Source organism: Lichenostomus cassidix, unplaced genomic scaffold (genome assembly GCF_008360975.1).
Source record: "Lichenostomus cassidix isolate B80296 unplaced genomic scaffold, HeHo_3.0 HiC_scaffold_34, whole genome shotgun sequence".
NCBI classification, from domain to species: Eukaryota; Metazoa; Chordata; class Aves; order Passeriformes; family Meliphagidae; genus Lichenostomus; species Lichenostomus cassidix.
The window spans coordinates 632,347-656,419 of NW_028147431.1; the positions used below are offsets into that span (position 1 = coordinate 632,347).

The window sequence follows — 24,073 nt, forward strand, 5'->3', positions numbered from 1 at the left end:
CAAATCCCTGATGACATCACAGAGCCGCTGAACTCCCATTGGCCAATCCCCTATGACATCACCACTACATCCCCACATCCCCTATGATGTCACACACTCCCTGAACCACCATTGGCCAATCCACTATGACATCATCAACATCTCCCACGCTGTTTCCTCTCTCCTATGATGTCACTGGGGCTCTGGGCTGCCATTGGCTGATCCTCTATGACATCACCACTGTGTGTTCCATCCCTGATGACATCACAGAGCCTCTAAACTCCCATTGGCCGATCCCCTATGACATCATCAACATCCTCCATGCCCTCTTCGTCCCCTGATGACATCACAAATGTTCTGGGCCCCCATTGGCTGATCCCCTATGACATCACTGATGACATCACAGAGCCTCTGAACCCCCATTGGCTGATCCCCTATGACATCACTGCTGTATCTCCTTGTCCCCTGATGACATCACAGAGCCTCTGAGCTCCCATTGGCCAACCCCCTATGACATCATCACCGTCCTCCATGCCCTTCCCCATCCCCTGATGACATCACGGATGTTCTAAAACCCCATTGGCTAATCCCCTATGACATCACCACACCCCCCATGACATCACAGCCCCTCTCCCCCCCCATTGGCCCCTCCTCTATGACATCACCGATGACGTCATGGGGGCGTGGTCACCTGGAAGAGGCGGCCGGGGGGGAGGGGCTGCCCCACCAGCACCAGGCCCTGGTTGTAGCTGGACACTCGGGTGGCCGTGCGGCCGCCGTTGGACAGCAGGATGTTCTTGCCGTGGCAGCCCAGGAACGTGGGGGGACCCTAAAAAAAAATTAAAAAATTAAATATTGGGGTCTGAGAGGGGATTTGGGGGATTTTGGGGTGATTTTGGGGGATTTGGGGTGGATTTGGGGTGATTTAGGGTGGATTTGGGATGATTAAAGGGAATTTGGGGGGATTTAAAGAGGATTTGGGGCTGCAGGATGTTCTTGCCGTGGCAGCCCAGGAACGTGGGGGGACCCTAAAAAAATTAAATATTGGGGTCAGAGAGGGGATTTGGGGGATTTTCGGGGGTTTTGGGGTGATTTGAAGGAGTTTTGGGGTGATTTGGGGGTTTTTGGGGTGGTTTGAGGTGGTTTTGGGGGATTTAAAGAGGATTTATTAGGTTAAAGGGGATTTGGGGCTGCAGGATGTTCTTGCCATGGCAGCCCAGGAACACGGGGGGACCCTGAGAAAGTTAAATATTGGGGTCAGAGAGGAAATTTGGGGGGATTTTGGGGTGATTTTGGGGGATTTGGGGGATTTGGGGTGGATTTGGGATGATTAAAGGGAATTTGGGGGGATTTAAAGAGGATTTGGGGCTGCAGGATGTTCTTGCCATGGCAGCCCAGGAACGTGGGGGGACCCTGGGAAAATGGAATATTGGGGTCTGAGAGGGGATTTGGGGGATTTTTGGGAGAATTTTAGGGATTTTGGGGTGATTTAGGGTGGTCTTGGGGGGATTTAAAGAGGATTTGGGGTGATTTAAAGAGGATTTAGGAGGTTAAAGGGGATTTGGGGCTGCAGGATGCTCTTGCCATGGCAGCCCAGGAACGTGAGGGGACCCAAAAATAATTAAATATTGGGGTCAGAGAGGAAATTTGGGGGATTTTGGGTGGATTTTGGGGAGATTTGGAAAAAAAAACAAAAGGATTTGATGGGATTTTGGGGTGATTTGGGAGGATTTCAAGAGGATTTGGGGGACTGAAGGGGATTTTGGGGGAGATTTGGGGTTTTAAATGGGATTTTGGGGAAGTTCAAGGGGATTTAGGGAGGATTTGGGGAACCCAGTCCATCCCAGTCAATCCCAGTTCATCCCAATTTGTTCCCAGTCCATTCCCAGTCCCTCCCAGTTCATTCCCAGTCCCTCCCAGTCCATTCCCAATTCTAACCCAGTACATCCCAGTTTGTTCCCAGTCCATCCCAATCCATCCCCAGTTCCATCCCAGTTAATCCCAGTTAATTCCCAGTTTGTTCCCAGTTCATCCCAGTCCATCCCAGTCCCTCCCAGCTTGTTCCCAATCCCATCCCAGTCCCTCCCAGTTTATCCCAGTTTGTTCCCAGTTCATCCCAGTACATCCCAGTCTCTCCCAGTCCATCCCAATCCATTCCCAGTTCCATCCCAGTTAATTCCCAGTCCATCCCAGTCCCTCCCAGTTTGTTCCCAATCCCTCCCAGTCCATCCCAGTTAATTCCCAGTCCCTCCCAGTCCCTCTCAGTCCATCCCAGTTCCATCCCAGTCCCTCCCAGTATAACCCAATCCATTCCCAGTCCATCCCAGTCCCTCCCAGTTTGTTCCCAATCCCATCCCAGCCCATCCCAGTTCACCCCAGTTTATCCCAGTTAATTCCCAATCCCATCCCAGTCCATCCCAGTCCCTCCCAGTTCAATCCCAGTTTGTTCACAGTCCATCCCAGTCCATCCCAATCCATTCCCAGTTCCAACCCAGTTAATCCCAGTTAATTCCCAGTTCCCTCCCAGTCCCTCCCAGTATAACCCAGTCCCTCCCAGTCCATCCCAGTCCCTCCCAGTTTGTTCCCAATCCCATCCCAGTCCATCCCAGTTCACCCCAGTTTACCCCAGTTAATTCCCAGTCCATCCCAGTCCCTCCCAGTCCCTCCCAGTCTCACCCACTCCGGGTTTTCCCCGCCGGCGCTGCTGGTGGGGGAGGGGCTGTGGGTGGGGGAGGGGCTGTGGGTGGGGGAGGGGCACTCGCCCTGCCCCGCCCCTCCCCCCGCGCTGACGATGGACACTGCGGTCACTCGGCCGTACAGGTCCAGGGCCACAAAGGCGTTCTGTGACGTCAGAGGGGACAGGAAGTGACGTCAGAGGGGAGGGAACGATGACACAGGTGTCCCCAGGTGTGTCCAGGTGTGTCCCAGATGTCCCCACATCCCCCCAGGTGCCCTCAGGTGTCCCCAGATGTCCCCAGGTGTGCCTCACATCCCCCCAGGTGTCCTCAGGTGTGTCCCAGGTGTGTCCAGGTGCGGTCAGCAATGTCCCCAGGTGTCCCCAGGTGTGTCCCCAGATGTCTCCAGATGTGCTCAGCAATGTCCCCATGTCCCCTGGGTGTCTCCAGGTGCGCCCAGGTGTGCTCAGCAATGTCCCCAGGTGTCCCCAGCTGTGTCCCAGGTGTCCCCAGGTATGCTCAGTGATGTCCCCAGGTGTCCCCAGGTGTGTCCCCAGGTACGCTCAGTGATGTCCCCAGGTGTCCCCAGGTGTGTCCCACATCCCCCCAGGTGTCCCCATGTCCCCCAGGTGTCCCCAGCTATCCCCAGGTGTTCCCAGGTCTCCCCAGGTATGCTCAGCGATGCCCCCAGGTGTCCCCAGGTGTCACCCACGCGTGTCCCCATGTCCCCCCAGGTGTCCCCAGGTGTGGTCACTGATGTCCCCAAGTGTCCCCAGGTGTCCCCGGGTATGCTCAGCGATGTCCCCAGGTGTGTCCCACATCCCCCCAGGTGTCCCCAGATGTCCCCAGGTGTCCCCATGTCCCCCAGATGTCCCCAGGTGTCCCCAGGTGTGCTCAGCTGAGGTCCCCAGGTGTCCCCAGATGTCCCCAGGTGTGATCACCAATGTCCCCAGGTGTCCCCAGGTGTGTCCCAGGTGTCCCCAGGTGTAGTCACCAATGTCCCCATGTCCCCCAGATGTCCCCATGTGTGTCCTCAGATGTCCCCAGGTGTGTCTCCAGCTGTCCCCAGGTGTGTCCCACATCCCCCCAGGTGTCCCCAGGTGTGCCCCAGGTGTGTCCCAGGTGTCCCCAGGTGCAGTCACCAATGTCCCCATGTCCCCCAGATGTCCCCAGGTGCGTCCCCAGGTGTCCCCAGGTGTGTCTCCAGGTGTCCCCAGGTGTGTCCCCAGGTGTCCCCAGGTGTGCTCAGGGATGTGCCCATGTCCCCCAGGTGTCCCCAGGTGTCCCCAGGTGTCCCCAGGTGTCCCCAGGTGTCCCCAGGTGTGTCCCCAGGTGTCCCCAGGTGTCCCCAGGTGTCCCCAGGCGCACCTTGGCCACCCCGGTGGCCGCTGGCCCCATGTCCTGTCCATCCACCACCAGGTGCATCGAGTCGTCAGCGCCGCGCCGGACACCCAGCCGGTTACCCACCTGGGAGACAAAACAAAACCCAAACCCCAAAACACCCCAAAACCATCCCCAGCGGTTACCCACCTGGGAGACCAAATAGCCAAAATAGCCCAAATTCACCCCAAAATTCACCCCAAAATATCCCCAAAATTCATCCCCAGCCGGTTACCCACCTGGGAGACAAAATAGCCCAAATTCACCCCAAAATTCACCCCAAATTCATCCCTAGCCAGTTACCCACCTGGGAGACCAAAATAGCCCAAATTCACCCCAAAATTCACCCCAAAATATCCCCAAAATTCATCCCCAGCCGGTTACCCACCTGGGAGACCAAAATCCCAAAAATTCACCCCAAAATATCCCCAAAATTCACCCCAAAACCATCCCCAGCTGGTTACCCACCTGGGAGACAAAATAGCCAAAATTCACCCCAAAATAGCCCAAATTCACCCCAAATTCATCCCTAGCCGGTTACCCACCTGGGAGCCAAAATCCCAAAAATTCACCCCAAAATTCACCCCAAAATTCACCCCAAAATAACCCAAATTCACCCCAAATCTATCCCCAGCTGGTTACCCACCTGGGAGACCAAACTATCCTAAATTCACCCCAAAATATCCCAAACCCCACACAGGTGAGCCCAGGTGACCCCAAACCCCATCCAGGTGACCCCAAACTCACTCAAATCCCATCCAGGTGACCCCAAACCCCACACAGGTGAGCCCAGGTCACCCCAGGTGACCCCAAACCCACTCAAATCCCATCCAGGTGACCCCAAACCCCACACAGGTGACCGCAGGTGACCCCAGAGGTGACCCAGGTGACTCCATAGTTGTCCCAGGTGGGGTTCCCGTTGTGTCTCACCTGAGCCCAGGTGACCCCAAACCCATCCAGGTGAGCCCAGGTGACCCCACAGGTGACCCAGGTGACCCCAAACCCCACACAGGTGACCCCAGTCCCATCCAGGTGACCCCAAACCCCACACAGGTGACCCAAGAGACCCCACAGGTGACCCACGTGACCCCAAACCCACAGGTGACCTCACAGGTAACCCCAAACCCCACAAAGGTGAGCCCAGGTGACCCCAGGTGACGTCACTCAACCCGAGTCGCTCCAGGCTGACCCTGTAGTTGTCCTGTTGTGTCTCACCTGAGCCCAGGTGACCCCAAACCCATCCAGGTGACCCCAAACCCATCCAGGTGACCCCAAACCCACTCAAATCCCACACAGGTGACCCAGGTAACCCACACTCACCCCGAGCCGCTCCAGGCTGACCCCATAGTTATCCCGTTGTGTCTCACCTGAGCCCAGGTGACCCCAAACCCATCCAGGTGACCCCAATCCCATCCAGGTGACCCCAAATCCCACACAGGTGACCCCACAGGTGACCCCACAGGTGACCCAGGTGACATCACTCACCCCGAGCCGCTCCAGGCTGACCCCGTAGTTGTCTCTGGTGGGATTCCCGTTGTGTCTCACCTGAGCGCCGCTGACCGCCCAGGTGGGGGAGGGGCCAGGTAGGTCCAGCAGGGTGGGGGGCAGGGCGGGGGGGCCGGGGGGGCCTTGGCCGGGGGGCAGGGAGGTCAGGCCGACCCGCAGCGACCCCGCCCAGCGCTCGTCCAGAGCCTCGATGCGCACCTGGGACAGGTGAGAGACAGGTGAGATACACCTGGGACAGGTGAGACAGGTGAGATACACCTGAGATACACCTGAGATACACCTGAGATACACCTGGGATAGGTGAGACAGGTGAGATACACCTGAGATACACCTGAGATACACCTGAGATACACCTGGGACAGGTGAGATACACCTGAAATACACCTGAGATACACCTGGGACAGGTGAGATACACCTGAGATACACCTGGGACAGGCACAGAGCACACACTGACCCCGCCCAGCACTCGTCCAGAGCCTCGATGCGCACCTGGGACAGGTGAGACAGGTGAGATACACCTGGGACAGGTGAGATACACCTGAGATACACCTGAGATACACCTGAGATACACCTGGGACAGGTGAGATACACCTCAAATACACCTGAGATACACCTGGGACAGGTGAGATACACCTGGGACAGGTGAGATACACTTGAGATACACCAGGGACCGGTGAGATACACCTGAGATACACCTGGCACAGGTGAGGGACAAGTGAGGGACAAGTGAGACACAGGTGGGACAGATGGGACACAGCTGGGGGGCTCTGAACACACCTGGGACAGGTGAGATACACCTGGGGCACACCTGGGATAGGTGAGACAGGTGAGGGACAGGTGAGACACCTGAAACAGCTAAAGGAACAGGTGAGGGACAGGTGAGAGACAGGGGAGGGACAGGTGAGAAACACCTGGGACAAGCGAGAGACAGGTGAGATACACCTGAGACACACCTGGGACAGGTGAGGGACAGGTGAGACACAGCTGGGACAGATGGGACACAGCTGGGGGGCCCTGAACACACCTGGGACAGGTGAGACAGGTAAGGAACAGGTGAGACACCTGAAACAGCTAAAGGAACAGGTGAGGGACTGGTGAGAGATGGGGGAGGAACAGGTGAGACACACCTGAGGCACACCTAGGACACGTACAGAGCACACCTGGAAGGCCCTGAACACACCTGGGACAGGTGAGACACAGGTGGGACACAGGTGTGATACACCTGGGAGGGCGGGGCTTAACCCTGAACACACCTGGGACAGGTGAGACACACCTGGGACACACCTGGGCCAGGTACAGAGCAGGCACAGCTCCTGGGCGTGTCCCTCCCTCAACCACACCCTTTCAAGCCCCTCCCACTGCGGCCACACCCCTTCTCTTAAAGCGACAGTGACCTCCATCAAGGCATCCCATTGACTCCTCCCACACAGGTGACCCCGCCCTCACCTGGGCGTGTCCTGTGGGTGTGTCCCTCCATTAGCCCCACCCCTTAGGCTCCTCCCACTGCGGCCACACCCCTTCTCTTAAAGCGACAGCACCCCTAATTAATAATTAGATTGATCCCTCCCATCCAGGTGACCCCACCCCGTTGGGGGTGTGGCCCCGCGGCCCCGCCCACCTCGAAGAGCTCTCCTGGCCGCAGGTGGGAGCGGCTGAAGACCAGGCCGTGGCAGTAGCCGGCCACTCGCGCTGCCCCCAGCCCTTCGGCCGCCAGAGCCACGTTCTGACCGCAGCGGCCGTGGAAGCGCTGGCACGGCCCGGGGGCTGCTGGGAAAAGGGGCGTGGTCAGTGAGGGGTGGGCGTGGTCAGGGAATGGGGTGTGGTCAGGGAATGGGGTGTGGTCAGTGTGTGTGGTCAGTGTGTGTGGTCAGTGTGTGTGGTCAGTGTGGGTCAGTATTTGGGGTGGGGTTAGATAATGGGGTGTGGTCAGTGGGTGTGGTCAGTGAGGGGTGTGGTCAGAGAGGGGTGTGGTCAGGGAACTGGGTGTGGTCACTGGGTGTGGTCACTGGGTGTGGTCAGTGCCCACGGAAGTGCTGGCATGGCCCTGGGGCTGCTGGGGAAAAGGGTGTGGCCAGAGGGTGTGGTCAGTGAAGGGTGGGGTCAGATAATGGGGTGTGGTCAGTGGGTGTGGTCAGTGCCCACAGGAGCTGCTGGGAAAAGGGCGTGGTCAGCTAATCGGGTGTGGTCAGTCCCTCCCAGTCCCTCCCAGTCCCCCCAGTCCATTCCCAGTCCCTCCCAGTCCCTCCCAGTCCATCCCAGTCCATCCCAGTCCGTCCCAGTTCCCCCCAGTCCGGCACTGACCGGGCGATGGAGGTGGACACGCCTTCTCAGCAGCAGCTCCGGAGCTCAGGCTGTTGTCCGCAGGGCCTGTGGCGCCGGTCAGTGACACCTGGACACACTGACCATACAGATCCACCACCGCGTACACCTCTGGGGACATTGGGGACATTAGTGACACATCAGTGACACCTCAGGGACACCTGGACACACTGACCGTACAGATCCACCACCGCGTACACCTCTGGGGACATTGGGGACATCATTGGGGACATAAGTGACACCTCAGTGACACACTGACCATACAGATCCACCACGGCATACACCTCTGGGGACATTGGGGACATCATTGGGGACATTAGTGACACACTGACCATAGAGATCCACCACCACGTACACCTCTGGGGACATCACTGGGGACATTGGGGACACCTCAGTGACACACTGACCATAGAGATCCACCACCGCATACACCTCTGGGGACACTGGGGACATCATTGGGGACATTGGGGACACTGGGGACATCAGTGCCACCACGGTGTACAGCTCAGTGTCACCTCAGTGACACCCCACAATGTCCCCAATGTCCCCAACCCCCACAATGTCCCACATTTCTCCAAATCCCCAACTGTCCTCAATCCTCCCAATGTCCTCAATGTCCCCAACACCCCCAGTGTCCCCAATGTCCCTGCTGTCCCCTCACCTGGTGGCAGTCCCGAGCAGTCCTGATGTCCCCAATGTCCCCATGTCCCTCACCTGGTGGCAGTCCGGAGCAGGCCACGCCCCAGTCAGTGCTGATGTCCCCAATGATGTCCCCATGTCCCTCACCTGGTGGCAGTCCCGAGCAGGCCACACCCTGGTCAGCACCAATGTCCCCACTGTCCCCAATGTCCCTCACCTGGTGGCAGCCCCGAGCAGTGCTGATGTCCCCAATGTCCCTGCTGTCCCCAATGATGTCCCCAGCTGTCCCCTCACCTGGTGGCAGCCCTGAGCAGTGCTGATGTCCTGGTCAGTGCTGATGTCCCCAATGATGTCCCCCATTGTCCCTCACCTGGTGGCAGTCCGGAGCAGGCCACGCCCTGGTCAGTGCTGATGTCCCTGATGTCCCCAATGATGTCCCTGCTGTCCCCTCACCTTGTGGCAGTCCCGAGCAGGCCACGCCCTGGTCAGTGCTGATGTCCCCAATGATGTCCCCATTGTCCCTCACCTGGTGGCAGTCCCGAGCAGGCCACGCCCTGGTCAGTGCTGATGTCCCCAATGTCCCCATGTCCCTCACCTGGTGGCAGTCCCGAGCAGGCCACGCCCTGGTCAGTGCTGATGTCCCCAATGTCCCAGCTGTCCCCTCACCTGGTGGCAGCCCCGAGCAGTGCAGATGTCCCCAGCTGTCCCCTCACCTGGTGGCAGCCCCGAGCAGGCCACACCCTGGCCAGTGCTGATGTCCCCAATGATGTCCCCAATGTCCCTCACCTGGTGGCAGCCCCGAGCAGGCCACGCCCTGGTCGGCGCCGTCGATGAAGTATCTCAGGTCTCCTCCCCCAGTGCGCATCATGCCGATCCTGGCGCCAGTGCCCAGCGCGTCCAGGTCACAGCCGTAGTTGTTCCGCATCGTGTTCCCGTCCTGCATGATGGCCGTGCCGCTGCGGGGACATTGGGGACATCGTGGGGACATTGGGGACATCGTGGGGACATTGGGGACATCATGGGGACATCGGGACACAACCCTGACATAGCACTGACACAGCCCTGACACTGCCATGGGGACAGGGACACTGTCACAGGTCACAGCCGTAGTTGTTCCGCATCGTGTTCCCATCCTGCATGATGGCCGTGCCGCTGCGGGGACATTGGGGACATTGGGGACATCGTGGGGATATGGGGATACAGCCCTGACACTGCCCTGACACTGCCATGGGGACAGGGACACTGTCACAGGTCACAGCCGTAGTTGTTCCGCATCGTGTTCCCGTCCTGCATGATGGCCGTGCCGCTGCGGGGACACGGGGACATCGTGGGGACATTGGGGACATCGTGGGGACATTGGGGACATCATGGGGACATTGGGGACACAGCCCTGACACTGCCATGGGGACAGGGACACTGCCATGGGGACAGGGACACTGTCGCAGGTCACAGCCGTAGTTGTTCCGCATCGTGTTCCCATCCTGCATGATGGCCGTGCCGCTGCGGGGACACGGGGACATCGTGGGGACACTGGGGACATCGTGGGGACATTGGGGACACAGCCCTGACATAGCACTGACACAGCCCTGACACAGCTATGGGGACAGGGACACTGCCATGGGGACAGGGACACTGTCGCAGGTCACAGCCGTAGTTGTTCCGCATCGTGTTCCCGTCCTGCATGATGGCCGTGCCGCTGCGGGGACATTGGGGATGTTGGGGACACTGGGGACATCGTGGGGATACAGCCCTGACACTGTCATGGGGACAGGGACACTGCCATGGGGACAGGGACACAGGAACAGGTCACAGCCGTAGTTGTTCTGCATCGTGTTCCCGTCCTGCATGATGGCCGTGCCGCTGCGGGGACATTGGGGACATTGGGGACACCATGGGGACATCGTGGGGATACAGCCCTGACATAGCACTGACACTGCCCTGACACAACTATGGGGACAGGGACACTGCCATGGGGACAGGGATACTGGCACAGGTCACAGCCGTAGTTGTTCCGCATCGTGTTCCCGTCCTGCATGATGGCCGTGCCGCTGCGGGGACATTGGGGACATCGTGGGGACATCATGGGGATATGGGGATACAGCCCTGACACTGCCCTGACACTGCCATGGGGACAGGGACACTGTCACAGGTCACAGCCGTAGTTGTTCCTGCATGATGGGGACACTGGGGACATCACCTGTGGGGACACTGGGGACACAGCCCTGACACAGCTATGGTGACACCATGGTGACAGGGACAAGGACACAGGCACAGGTCACAGCCGTAGTTGTTCCTGCATGATGGGGACACTGGGGACATTGGGGACATTGTGGAGACAAAGCCCTGACACAGCCATGGTGACACCATGGGGACAGGGACAAGGACACTGTCACAGGTCACAGCCGTAGTTGTTCCTGCATGATGGGGACACTGGGGACATTGGGGACACAGCCCTGACACAGCTATGGGGACACCTTGGGGACAACGCCACAGGGACAGCCAGGGGTGGTGACAGTGTCCTGGTGCTTGGGGACACACGGGGACCCTTGGGGACAATGAGGGACCTTCGGGGAAGCCCCAGGAGCCAGCAGAACCCGTTGGGGACATCGGTGACCCCTTGGGGACACTCGGGACACCCCAAGGTCCCTTGGGGACAGGAGGAGCTCCTTGGGGACAGGAGGGACAAACGGGGATCCCCAGGTGTCCCCAGGTGTCCCCAAGTGTCCCCACCTGAGCATCCAGGTGTCATAGTCGATGTCTGTCATGGTGTTGGGGAACTCCAGGTCCTCAGGGCGAATGGCAGTGACACCTGAGGGGACACGGGGACACCTCCGTCACCAGTGTCCCCAATGTCCCAATGTCCCCAATCTCCCAATGTCCCCAAAGTTCTCAATGTTCCCAATGTCCCCAATCTCCCAATGTCCCCAATGACGTCCCAATATCCCTGATGTCCCCACAATGTCTCCAATGTCCCCTAGTGTCCCCAAATCCCCCAATGTCCCCAATATGTCTCCAATCCCCCAATGTACCCAATGTCCCCAATATCCCCAATGCTGTCCCCAGTGATGTCCCCAATATCCCCCCATGTCCCCAATGATATCCTCAATGATGTCCCCAATGTCCCCAATCCCCCAATATCCCCATAGTCCCCAATATCCCCAGTGTCCCCAGCGATGTCCCCAATGATGTCCCCAGTGATGTCCTGAGTGATGTCCCCAGCAATGTCCCCAATATCCCCAATGTCCCCAATGTCCCCAGCGATGTCCCCAATGTTCCCAATGTCCCCAGAGATGTCCCCAATATCCCCAATGTCGCCCATATCCCCAATGTCCCCAATCCCCCCAGTGTCCCCGCAATGTCCCCAATGTCCCCAATATCCCCAATCCCCACAATGTCCCCAGTGATGTCCCCAATATCCCCAGTGATGTCCCCAATGTCCCCAGCGATGTCCCCAGTGATGTCCCCAATGTCCCCAATGTCCCCAATCCCCCCAGTGTCCCCACGATATCCCCACGATGTCCCCAGTGATGTCCCCACAATGTCCCCACGATGTCCCAATGATGTCCCAATGATGTCCCCGATATCCAGAATGTCCCCAGCGATGTCCTCAGTGATATCCCCACAACGTCCCCAGCAATGTCCCCAGCGATGTCCCCAGCGATGTCCCTGATGTCCCCAATATCCCCATAGTCCCCAATGTCCCCAATCCCACAATGTCCCCAATGTCCCCAATTCCCCCAGTGTCCCCAATGTCCCCAATGTCCCCACAATGTCCCCAATGTCCCCAATGTCCCCAGCGATGTCCCCAATATCCCAAATCCCCACAATGTCCCCAGCAATGTCCCCAGTGATGTCCCCAATGTCCCCAATCCCCCAATATCCCCATAGTCCCCAATACCCCCAATCCCCACAATGTCCCCAATGTCCCCAATGTCCCCAATATCCCCAATCCCCCCAATGTCCCCAATGTCCCCAATGTCCCCAATGTCCCCAATGTCCCCATGTCCCTGACCAGCCTCGATGGAGCCGGACCATCGATCCACCATCTTCTGGATGACGATCTCAAACAGCTCTCCGTCCCGCAGAGCCCTGAGACCAAAAACGGGGAAATTAACCCAAAAATGGGGAAATTAACCCAAAAATGGGGAAATTAACCCAAAAATGAGGGGAAATGAACCCAAAAATGGGGAAATGAACCCAAAAATGGGGGGAATTAACCCAAAAATGAGGGGAATTAACCCAAAAATGGGGAAATTAACCCAAAAATGGGGAAATGAACCTGAAAATGAGGGAAATGAACCCAAAAATCAGTGGGGAAATGAACCCAAAAATATGGGGAAATGAACCCAAAATTGGGGAAATTAACCCAAAAATGGGGAAATTAACCCAAAAATATGGGGAAATGAACCTGAAAATGGTGAAATGAACCCAAAATCAGGGAAATGAACCCAATAATCAGTGGGGAAATTAACCCAAAAATACAGGGAAATGAACCCAAAAATGAGGGAAATGAACCCGAAAATATGGGGAAATGAACCCAAAAATGAGGGAAATTAACCCGAAAATATGGGGAAATGAACCCAAAACTGGGGAAATGAACCCAAAATTGGGGAAATGAACCCAAAATTGGGGAAATGAACCCAAAACTGGGGAAATGAACCCAAAATCAGGGAAATGAACCCAATAATCAGTGGGGAAATGAACCCGAAAATGGGGAAATTAACCCAAAAATGGGGAAATGAACCCAAAAATGGGGAAATGAACCCAAAAATCAGTGGGGAAATGAACCCAAAAATGAGGGAAATTAACCCGAAAATATGGGGAAATGAACCCAAAAATCAGTGGGGAAATGAACCTGAAAATATGGGGAAATTAACCCAAAAATATGGGGAAATTAACCTGAAAATGGGGAAATGAACCCAAAATCAGGGAAATGAACCCAAAACTGGGGAAATGAACCCGAAAATCAGTGGGGAAATGAACCCAAAATGGGGAAATGAACCCAAAATGGGGAAATTAACCCAAAAATGGGGAAATGAACCCGAAAATCAGCAGGGAAATGAACCCAAAAATGGGGAAATGAACCCAAAAATGGGGAAATGAACCCAAAATTGGGGAAATGAACCCAAAACTGGGGAAATGAACCCAAAAATCAGTGGGGAAATGAACCTGAAAATGGGGAAATTAACCCAAAAATGGGGAAATGAACCCAAAAATGGGGAAATGAACCCAAAAATCAGTGGGGAAATGAACCCAAAATGGGGAAATTAACCCAAAAATCAGTGGGGAAATGAACCCAAAAATGGGGAAATGAACCCGAAAATGGGGAAACTAACCCAAAATCAGTGAGGAAATACCCCAAAAATAGGGAAATTAACCCAAAAATCAGGGGAAACACCCCGAAAATGGGGAAATGAACCCAAAAACGGGGAAATGAACCCAAAAATCAGCAGGGACACCCCGAAAATGGGGAAATGACCCCAAAAATGGGGGAAAACCCAAAATACGGACACCCTAAAATAGGGGATTTTGGGATTTCAGTATTCTAGGATTTTTGGTGGATTTTTGGGGGATTTTTTGGGCATTCCTGGGTGGATTTTTCTCAAGATTTTTTTGGGAATTCCTGGGTGGATTTTTTGGGGTTTTTTGGGGGTTTTTTTGGGATTTTCGGGATTTTTGGGATTTTGCTGACCGGTTGGAGATGACGATGGCGTCGTTGAACTCGGAGCGGCAGTTCTGGTTTGGGGGATTTTGATGTAGTTTTTGGGGGGATTTTAATAGGGTTTTTTTTGGGGGATTCCTAAATCGATTTTTTTAGGGATTTTTTGGGGATCCCTGGACGGATTTTTTTTGGGATTTTCGGGATTTTGGGGACTCTGACCAGTTGGAGATGACGATGGTGTCGTTGAACTCGGAGCGGCAGTTCTGTCGAGGTTGTGTTTGGGGGAATTTAATGGGTTTTTTTCAGGGATTCCTAAATCCATTCTTTTGGGGATTTGCTCGGGGATCCCTGGATGGATTTTTTTGGGGTTTTTTTTGGGATTTTCAGAATTTTGGGGACTCTGACCAGTTGGAGATGACGATGGCGTTGTTGAACTCGGAGCAGCAGTTCTGCCGTGGTTGGGTTTGGGGGATTTTAATGGGATTTTTTTGGGGATTCCTAAATCGATTTTTTTGGGGATTCCTGTGTGGATTTTTTTCGGGATTTTTTCAGGGATCCCTGGATGGATTTTTTGGGGGATATTTGGGATTTTGGGGACTCTGACCGGTTGGAGATGACGATGGCGTCGTTGAACTCGTAGCAGCAGTTCTGCCGAGGTTGTGTTTGGGGGAATTTAATGGGTTTTTTTCAGGGATTCCTAAATCGATTCTTTTGGGGATTTTTTCGGGGATTCCTGGATGGATTTTTTTGGGGTTTTTTTTGGGATTTTCAGGATTTTTGGGATTTTGCTGACCGGTTGGAGATGACGATGGCGTCGTTGAACTCGGAGTGGCAGTTCTGCCAGGGCTGTGTTTGGGGGATTTTAATGGGGTTTTTTTTGGGATTCCTAAATCCATTCTTTTCAGGATTTTTTCGGGGATTCCTGGCTGGATTTTTTTGGGGGATTTTCGGGATTTTTGGGATTTTGCTGACCGGTTGGAGATGACGATGGCGTCGTTGAACTCGGAGCAGCAGTTCTGCCAGGGTTGTGTTTGGGGTTTGGTTTGGGGGATTTCAATGGGGTTTTTTTGGGAATTCCTGGGTGGATTTTTTTCGGGATTTTTTTGGGCATTCTTGGGTGGATTTTTTTGGGGGATTTTCAGGATTTTTGGGATTTTGCTGACCGGTTGGAGATGACGATGGCGTCGTTGAACTCGGAGCGGCAGTTCTGCCGCAGCGCCGTGGATTTGGGGGATTTTAATGGGGTTTTTTCGGGCATTCCTAAATCGATTTTTGGGGATCCCTGGACGGATTTTTTGGGGGTTTTTTTTGGGATTTTCAGGGTTTTTTGGGTTTTTTGGGACTCTGACCGGTTGGAGATGACGATGGCGTCGTTGAACTCGGAGCGGCAGTTCTGCCGCAGTGCCGTGGATTTGGGGGATTTTAATGGGGTTTTTTGGGGATTCCTAAATCCATTCTTTTCGGGATTTCTTTGGGGATTCCTGGCTGGATTTTTTGGGGTTTTTTTTGGGGTTTTGGGGACTCTGACCGGTTGGAGATGACGATGGCGTCGTTGAACTCGGAGCGGCAGTTCTGCCGCAGCGCCGTCCGGCCGCCGTTGGTGATGACGGCGTTGGCGCCGTGCAGCCGGTGGAAGCGAAGGTCACTCGGTGACCCTCCCGGGGACGAGCTGTCCGGAGAGCCACCCGCGCTGTCCCCAACGTCCGAGCCGTCCCTGGGCAGCGGTGGCACCTCTGGGGACACCACGGGGGTGGCCTTGATGTCCCCAGTGACCCCAAACAACTCCGATGTCTTTATGTCCCCAATGTCCCCAATGCCTCCAAAAACCCAAATCCCTCCGATGTCCCCAGTGTCCCAAATGTCCCCAAAGTGCCCCCAATGCCCCTGAAGTGCCCCAATGTCCCCAATACCCTGAAAATCCTCATTGTCCCCCCAATGTCCCCAGTGTCCCCAATGCCTCCAGAAACCCAAATCCCTCCGATGTCCCCAGTGTCCCAAATGTCCCCAAAGTCCCCAGTGTCCCCCAATATTGCCAACGTCTTTGTGTCCCCAATGTCCCCTGTGCCCATTGCCCCTGATGTTTTCATGTCCCCAATGTCTCCCCAATGTCCCTAATGTCCCCAATGTCCCCATTACCCCAATAGCCTCAATGATCCCATTGTCCCCAATGTCCCCAATGTCCCCATTACCCCAATAACCCAAACAGCCTCAATGATCCCATTGTCCCCAATGTCCCTGATGTCCCCAACAACCCCATTTACCCAATAAACCAAATGTCCCCAATGTCCCCAATCTGCCCGATGTCCCCAGTGTCCCCAGTGTCCCCAGTGTCCCCAATGTCCCCAACAACCCCAATGCCTCCAAGGTCCCCAGTGACCCCAATGTACCCAATGACCCCACTGTCCCCAATGTCCGTAATCCACCTGATGTCCCCAGTGTCCCCAAGGTCCCCAATATCCCCAATCCGCCTGCTGTCCCCAATGTCCCCAGTGTCACCAATGTCCCCAGCAACCCCAATGCCTCCAAGGTCCCCGATGACCTCACTGTCCCCAATGTCCGTAATCCACCCAATGTCCCCAGTGTCCCCAAGGTCCCCAATGTCCCCAATAACCCCAATCCCCTCAATGTCCCCAGCAACCCCAATGTCCCCATTACCCCAATAAGTCTAAAAACCCAAATAGCCTCAATGTCCCCATTGTCCCCAATGTCCGTAATCCAGCCAATGTCCCCAATGTCCCCAATGTCCCCAATGTCCCCAATCCCTCCACTGTCCCCATTACCTCAACAACCCCAGTATCCCCAGTAACCCCAATCCCCCAATGTCCCTGATGTCCCCAGTGTCCCCAAGGTCCCACTGTCCCCAATAACCCCAATCCCCTCAATGTCCCCAATGTCCCCAGTGCCCCCAATGTCCCCGTTGTCCCCAGTGTCCCCAGTGTCACCCACCTCCCTCGTCCACGATGGTGGCCTGAGCCGCCTGGCCGTAGAGGTCAACCACGGCGTAGACATTGGGAGGGACATTCCAGGCCGCAGGGCCCTGGGGGACACCGTTGACGAAAAAGTGCAGAGTGCCATCGTCCCTTCGGACCACGCCCACCGTGTCACCGGCCTGGGGGGACAGCAGGGACACTGAGGGGACAGCAGGGTCACCCAGAGTGCCATCGTCCCTTCGGACCACACCGACAGTGTCACCGGCCTGGGGGGACAGTGGTGTCACCAGGGGTCACCCGGGGTCACCCAGAGTGCCATCGTCCCTTCGGACCACACCGACAGTGTCACCAGCCTGGGGGGACAGTGGTGTCACTGAGGGGTCACCCAGGGTCACCCAGAGTGCCATCATCCCTGTGCATCATCCCCACGGTGTCACCGGCCTGGGGGGACAGCAGGGTCACCAGGGGTCACTGGGGACATTGTCACCACACCCACCCTGTCACCAGCCCTGGGGGACAGCAGGGTCACCCAGGGCACTGTCACCATCCCCGTGGTGTCCCCTGCCTGCAGGGACACTGTCACCCGGGGCTTTGGGGACACCATGACCCCCCTGGTGTCACCCCATGTCCCCTCCTGCTGTCCCCACCTTGCGCTAGCCCAGGTTGCAGCCATACTTGCCCAGGTGTCCCCTCTCCCCTCCCATGTCCCCTCCCCACTGTCCCCTCCCATGTCCCCGCCGGGTGTCCCCCCCAGTGTCCCCTCCCGGTGTCCCCACTGTCCCCGCTGTCCCCACCTTGAGGCGATCCAGGTTGTGGCCGTACTCGTCCAGGACAGTTGTGCCATTGTGCATCACCCCGTTGCCGGTCATCATCCACGTGCCTGGGGACAGCGGGGACAGCGGGGACGGTGAGGGGACATGGGGGACGTTGAGGGGACATGGGGGACATTGGGGACATGGGGGACATTGAGGGAATTGGGGACACTGGGGACATTGAGGGGATGCTGGGGACATTGAGCAGACAGAGGGGACATAGGGGACACCGGGGACAGCGGGGACATTGAGGCGACATGGAGGACATTGGGGACATTGAGGGGACATGGGGGACATTGGGGACATTGAGGGGACTGGGGGACATTAGGGACATTGGGGACATCAGGGGATTGGGGACATTGGGGACATCAGGAACACTGGGGATGAGTGTTGGACATATCGAGGACATGGGGGTGGCACCTCAGGAACACAGCAATGTCACCTTGGGGACACAGGGATGGCACCTTGGGGACAGTGGGGACACTAGGATGTCACCTGGGGACACTGGGATGTCACCTCAGGGACACAGGGATGTCACCTTGGGGACACTGGGGACACACCTGAGCAGAGGTTGGGATGGTGATGGTGACCCTCAGGTGACACTGAGGTGACACAGGTGACACTGAGGACACACAGGTGACACACAGGTGACACAGGTGACACACAGGTGACACTGAGGACACACAGGTGACACACAGGTGACACAGGTGACACACAGGTGACACTGAGGTGACATACAGGTGACACACAGGTGACGCACCTGAGCGCAGGTTGGTCATGGTCGATGGCAGCTGCAGGTAGGCTGGGTGTGTGTGGTGACATTGGGGACACTGGGGTGGGGATAATGACACACAGGTGACACACAGGTGACACACAGGTGACACTGAGGTGACACAGGTGACACTGAGGTGACACAGGTGACACACAGGTGACAGAGGTGACGCACCTGAGTGCAGGTTGGTCATGGTCGATGGCAGCTGCAGGTAGGCTGGGTGTGTGTGGTGACATTGGGGACACTGGGGTTGGGATGGTGACACACAGGTGACACACAGGTGACACACAGGTGACACACAGGTGACACTGAGGTGACACAGGTGACACACCTGAGCGCAGGTTGGTCATGGTCGATGGCAGCTGCAGGTAGGCTGGGTGTGTGTGGTGACACTGGGGTTGGGATGGTGACACACAGGTGACACACAGGTGACACACAGGTGACACACAGGTGACACACAGGTGACGCACCTGAGCGCAGGTTGGTCATGGTGGATGGCAGCTGCAGGTACACGGGGTTGTGTGTGGTGGCATTGGGGTAGGGATGGTTACAGACAGGTGACACACAGGTGACACTGAGGTGACACAGGTGACACTGAGGACACACAGGTGACGCACCTGAGCGCAGGTTGGTCATGGTGGATGGCAGCTGCAGGTAGGCTGGGTGTGTGTGGTGACATTGGGGTAGGGATGGTGACACACAGGTGACACACAGGTAACACAGGTGACACACAGGTGACACACAGGTGACACACAGGTGATGTTATGGTGACACACAGGTGACACACAGGTGACACACCTGAGCGCAGGTTGGTCATGGTCAATGGCAGCTGCAGGTAGGCTGGGTGTGTGTGGTGACATTGGGGACACTGGGGGTTGGGATGGTGACACACAGGTGACACACAGGTGATGTTATGGTGACACAGGTGACACTGAGGTGACACACAGGTGACGCACCTGAGCGCAGGTTTGTCATCGTTGACGGCAGCTGCAGGTACGCGGGGTTGTGCGTTGTCACCCCGATCTCGATGGACCCCGCCCACTTGTCCACCATCTTGTCCAGCCGCACCTGGAACAGCTCGTTGTCCCCAAGGGGACGAGCGCTCAGCACCACGCCGTGGTTGAAGTCATCGGTGGCACTGCGGGGACAGTGACAGTGACACAGTGACAGTGACACAGTGACACAATGACACAGTGACAGCGCTCAGCACCACGCCGTGGTTGAAGTCATCGGTGGCACTAAGGGGACAGCAAGGGACAGCAGTGTCACCATGGGGACAGACACAGGGACACAGGGACACAGGGACAGCGCTCAGCACCACGCCGTGGTTGAAGTCATCGGTGGCACTGTGGGGACAGTGACAGTGACAGTGACACAGTGACAGTGACACAGTGACACAGTGACAGCGCTCAGCACCACGCCGTGGTTGAAGTCATCGGTGGCACTAAGGGGACAGTGACAGGGACACAGGGACACAGGGACACAGGGACAGCGCTCAGCACCACGCCGTGGTTGAAGTCATCGGTGGCACTGCGGGGACATTAGGGACATGTTGGGGACATTGACAGTGACACAGAGACACAATGAGTGACACAGTGACAGCGCTCAGCACCACGCCATGGTTGAAGTCATCGGTGGCACTGCGGGGACATTGGGGACAGCAGTGTCACCATGGGGACAGTGACAGTGACACAGGGACACAGGGACACAGTGACAGCGCTCAGCACCACGCCGTGGTTTAAGTCATCGGTGGCACTGAGGGGACACTGGGGACACAGAGACTCCCAGGAGCAGGGTGGGACATTGAGGACATCAGGGTCATTGGGTTGGGGACAAGGACACAAGGACATGAGGTCCGTGGGGACACCAGGCCAACAGGAACACTGTGACACAACTGTGACACAACCCCTCAGTGTCCCCAGGGTCACTCACTGCAGCCACCTGGCCTTCACTGACCCCAATGTCCCCAACACACCTGATGTCCCCAGGGTGACACTGAGGCCACAGTGCTGTCCGGCCCTTCTTGACCCCAATGTCCCCAAAGTCCCCAATGTCCCCATTGTCCCCAGCGTCCCCAAGTCTCCTCTTGTCCCCAATGTCCCCATGGTCACTGACTGCAGCCGCAGCGCCATCTGGCCCTCATTGACCCCAATGTCCCCACTGTCCCCATTGTCCTCAACCCCACCATCATCCCCAACAATGTCCCCAGGGTCACTCACTGCGGCTGCAGCGCCATCCGGCCCTCATTGACCCCGATGTCCCCAATCCCTGCAATGTCCCCAATCCCCCCACTGTCCCCATTGTCCCCAGGGTCACTCACTGCGGCCGCAGCGCCATCCGGCCCTCGTTGACCCCATTGTCCCCATTGTCCCCAATCCCCCCACTGTCCCCATGGTCACTCACTGCGGCCACAGTGCCGTCTGGCCCTCGTTGACCCCAATGTCCCCAATGTCCCCATTGTCCCCACCCCAACCCCCCAACCCCACACCACCCCACACCCCCCCCAACCCCAATGTCCCCAATATCCCCAATCTCCCTGATGTCCCCACTGTCCCCATTGTCCCCACTGTCCCCAGGGTCACTCACTGCGGCCGCAGCGCCATCCGGCCCTCGTTGACCCCAACGTCCCCAATGTCCCCAATCTCCCCAATGTCCCCAAGCCCCCCAATGTCCCCAGTGTCACTCACTGTGGCCGCAGCACCGTCCGGCCCTCGTTGACCCCAATGTCCCCATTGTCCCCAATCCCCCCAATGTCCCCACTGTCCCCATTGTCCCCAATGTCCCCAGTGTCACTCACTGTGGCCGCAGCGCCGTCCGGCCCTCGTTGACCACGGCCGCCTTCTGGCCGCAGTTGGGGTGGAAGAGCAGCCGGGGGGGCGGCGGGGTGGCCGGCGGGTGGCCGGGGGTGGCCTGGGCGGCGCCGTGGGGACGTCGCGGTGTCCCCTCGGGGGACAGAGCCCTGAGGATGGCGTTGTTGCGGCGCAGGCGGTCACTGTGGTTGTGGTTGTGCACGATGGTCACCTTGACGGCCATCCCGTAGAGGTCAACCACGCCGTACACCAGCTGGGGCGTCAGCGTGGTGGCCACTCCTGCAAGGACATTGGGGACATCATTGGGGACATCATTGGGGACATCAATGCTGTACACCAGCTGGGGCGTCAGCGTGGTGGCCACTCCTGGGGACAGTGGGGACATTAGGGACATTGGGGACATCAATGCTGTACACCAGCTGCGGGGTCAGTGTGGTGGCCACTCCTGGGGACATTGGGGACATCATTGGGGACATCATTGGGGACATCAACACACCACACACCCACCCACAACACACTGGGGACATCACTGGGGACATCCCGTACAGGTCAACCACACCATACACCAGCTGTGGGGTCACCGTGGTGGCCACTCCTGGGGACATTGGGGACATCATGGGGACATCATTGGGGACATCATGGGGATATTGGGGACATCATTAGGGACATCACTGGGACATTGGGGACAAATTGGGACATTGAGGACATCGTGGGGGCACCAATTCTGTACACCAGCTGGGGGGTCAGTGTGGTGGCCACTCCTAGCGGGACATTGGGGACATCATGGGGACACCAATGCTGTACACCACCTGGGGGGTCAGAGTGGTGGCCACTCCTAGGGACATTGGGGACATCATGGGGACATCATGGGGACATTGGGGACACACTGGGAACACCAGCTGGGGGGTCAGTGTGGTGGCCACACCTGCAGGGGACATCGGGGACATCATGGGGACACCAATTCTGTACACCAGCTAGAGGGTCAGCAGGGTGGCCACTCCTGAGGACATCATGGGGACATTGGGGACACCATGGGGACACCAGCTGAAAGGTCAGTGTGGTGGCCACTCTTGGGGACACCATGGGGACACTTTTGGGGTCCTTTTTGGGGTCACTTTCGGCATCCTAATTTTGTGTTCCTGGCTCAGGATCAGTTTTGGGGTCACTTCTGGGGTCCCAATTTTGGGTTCCCAGCTTTGGGGTCACTTTTTGGGTCGTTTTTGGGGTTTTTTGGGGTTTTTTGGGGTTTTTTTGGGGTTTTTGGTCCCACCTTGGTCCACGCCGTTGATGTAGAAGTGCAGAGCGTTGTTGGCTTTGCGGGTGAGGCCGATGTGATCTCCTTCCTGGGGGACCAAAATCCCACAGATTCACCCCAAAATCACAGAGATTCACCCCAAAATCCCACAGATTCACCCCAAAATCATCCCAACCCCAAAATCCCACAGATTCACCCCAAAATCCCACAGATTCACCCCAAAATCACAGAGATTCACCCCAAAATCCCACAGATTCACCCCAAAATCCCACAGATTCACCCCAAAATCATCCCAACCCCAAAATCCCACAGATTCACCCCAAAATCACAGAGATTCACCCCAAAATCCCACAGATTCACCCCAAAATAATCCCAACCCCAAAATCCCACAGATTCACCCCAAAATAATCCCAACCCCAAAATCTCACAGATTCACCCCAAAATCGGGGAGATTCACCCCAAAGTCAGAGGGATTTACTCCAAAAATCACCCCAACCCCAAAATCAGGGAAATTCACCCCAAAATCAGTGAAATCCACCCCAAAATCCCACAGATTCACCCCAAAATAATCCCAACCCCAAAATCCCACAGATTCACCCCAAAATCAGGGAAATTCACCCCAAAATCAGGGAAATTCACCCCAAAATCAGTGAAATTCACCCCAAAATCAGGGGGATTTACCCCAATAGTCACCCCAACTCCAAAATCAGGGGGATTCACCCCAAAATTGGGGTTTTTTTGGGTTTTTTTTGGGTCACCTGCAGCTCGTCCAGGCTGAACTCGCAGTATTCCCTCCTGGTCCCTTTGCCGTTGGTCAGGATGCCACAGCCGCTCATCATGATGGTACCTGCGACCCCAAAAACGTCCTAAAAACATCCCAAAAATACCCCAAAAACACCCCAAAACCAACCCCAAAAATATCCTAAAAACCAACCCAAAACCCCCAAAAAATACCACAAAACCACCAAAAAATACCACAAAAATTACTCCAAAAATACCCCAAAACCAACCCCAAAAACGTCCTAAAATCCACTCCAAAAACGTCCTAAAAAACCAGCCCAAAACCCCCAAAATTCACCCCAAAAACATCCTGAAAACCACCCCAAAAACCACCCCAAAACCCCCAAAAATACCCCAAAATTCACCCCAAAAACATCCTAAAAACACCTCAAAAACCATTCCAAAATCTCCAAAAAATACCCCAAAACCAACCCCATAAACATCCTAAAATCCACCCCCAAAACCCCCAAAAATACCCCAAAACCAACCCCAAAAAGATCCTAAAAACCACCCCAAAAACCATTCCAAAATACCCAAAAATACCCCAAAATTCC

At 56.3% G+C, this 24,073-nt stretch overlaps 1 protein-coding gene across 3 annotated transcripts in view; it reads right to left on the minus strand.

The window, feature by feature from the left end:
- Window positions 1–23,646, minus strand: part of NEURL4 (neuralized E3 ubiquitin protein ligase 4) — a 45,283-nt gene extending 21,637 nt beyond the window's left edge. Inside the window, exons 1-17 of one of the 3 annotated variants that reach the window (XM_085045103.1) lie at window positions 23,498–23,646; window positions 22,755–22,827; window positions 22,294–22,319; window positions 21,472–21,737; window positions 19,631–19,812; window positions 17,885–17,970; window positions 17,107–17,269; window positions 15,689–15,893; window positions 12,511–12,587; window positions 11,229–11,307; window positions 9,285–9,454; window positions 7,842–7,970; window positions 7,159–7,307; window positions 5,520–5,738; window positions 4,023–4,121; window positions 2,656–2,820; window positions 671–808 (exon numbers count right to left, since the gene is read on the minus strand). In XM_085045103.1, coding sequence (XP_084901229.1) covers window positions 671–808; window positions 2,656–2,820; window positions 4,023–4,121; window positions 5,520–5,738; window positions 7,159–7,307; window positions 7,842–7,970; window positions 9,285–9,454; window positions 11,229–11,307; window positions 12,511–12,587; window positions 15,689–15,893; window positions 17,107–17,269; window positions 17,885–17,970; window positions 19,631–19,812; window positions 21,472–21,737; window positions 22,294–22,319; window positions 22,755–22,827; window positions 23,498–23,578 — 2,307 coding nt within the window. In that variant the 5' untranslated portion in view covers window positions 23,579–23,646. Of the gene's footprint in view, window positions 1–670; window positions 809–2,655; window positions 2,821–4,022; window positions 4,122–5,519; window positions 5,739–7,158; window positions 7,308–7,841; window positions 7,971–9,284; window positions 9,455–11,228; window positions 11,308–12,510; window positions 12,588–15,688; window positions 15,894–17,106; window positions 17,270–17,884; window positions 17,971–19,630; window positions 19,813–21,471; window positions 21,764–22,293; window positions 22,320–22,754; window positions 22,828–23,497 lie in introns of all 3 variants that reach the window. The other 2 variants (XM_085045104.1, XM_085045102.1) reach the window with 2 other exon arrangements.
- Window positions 23,647–24,073: the final 427 nt, after the last annotated feature.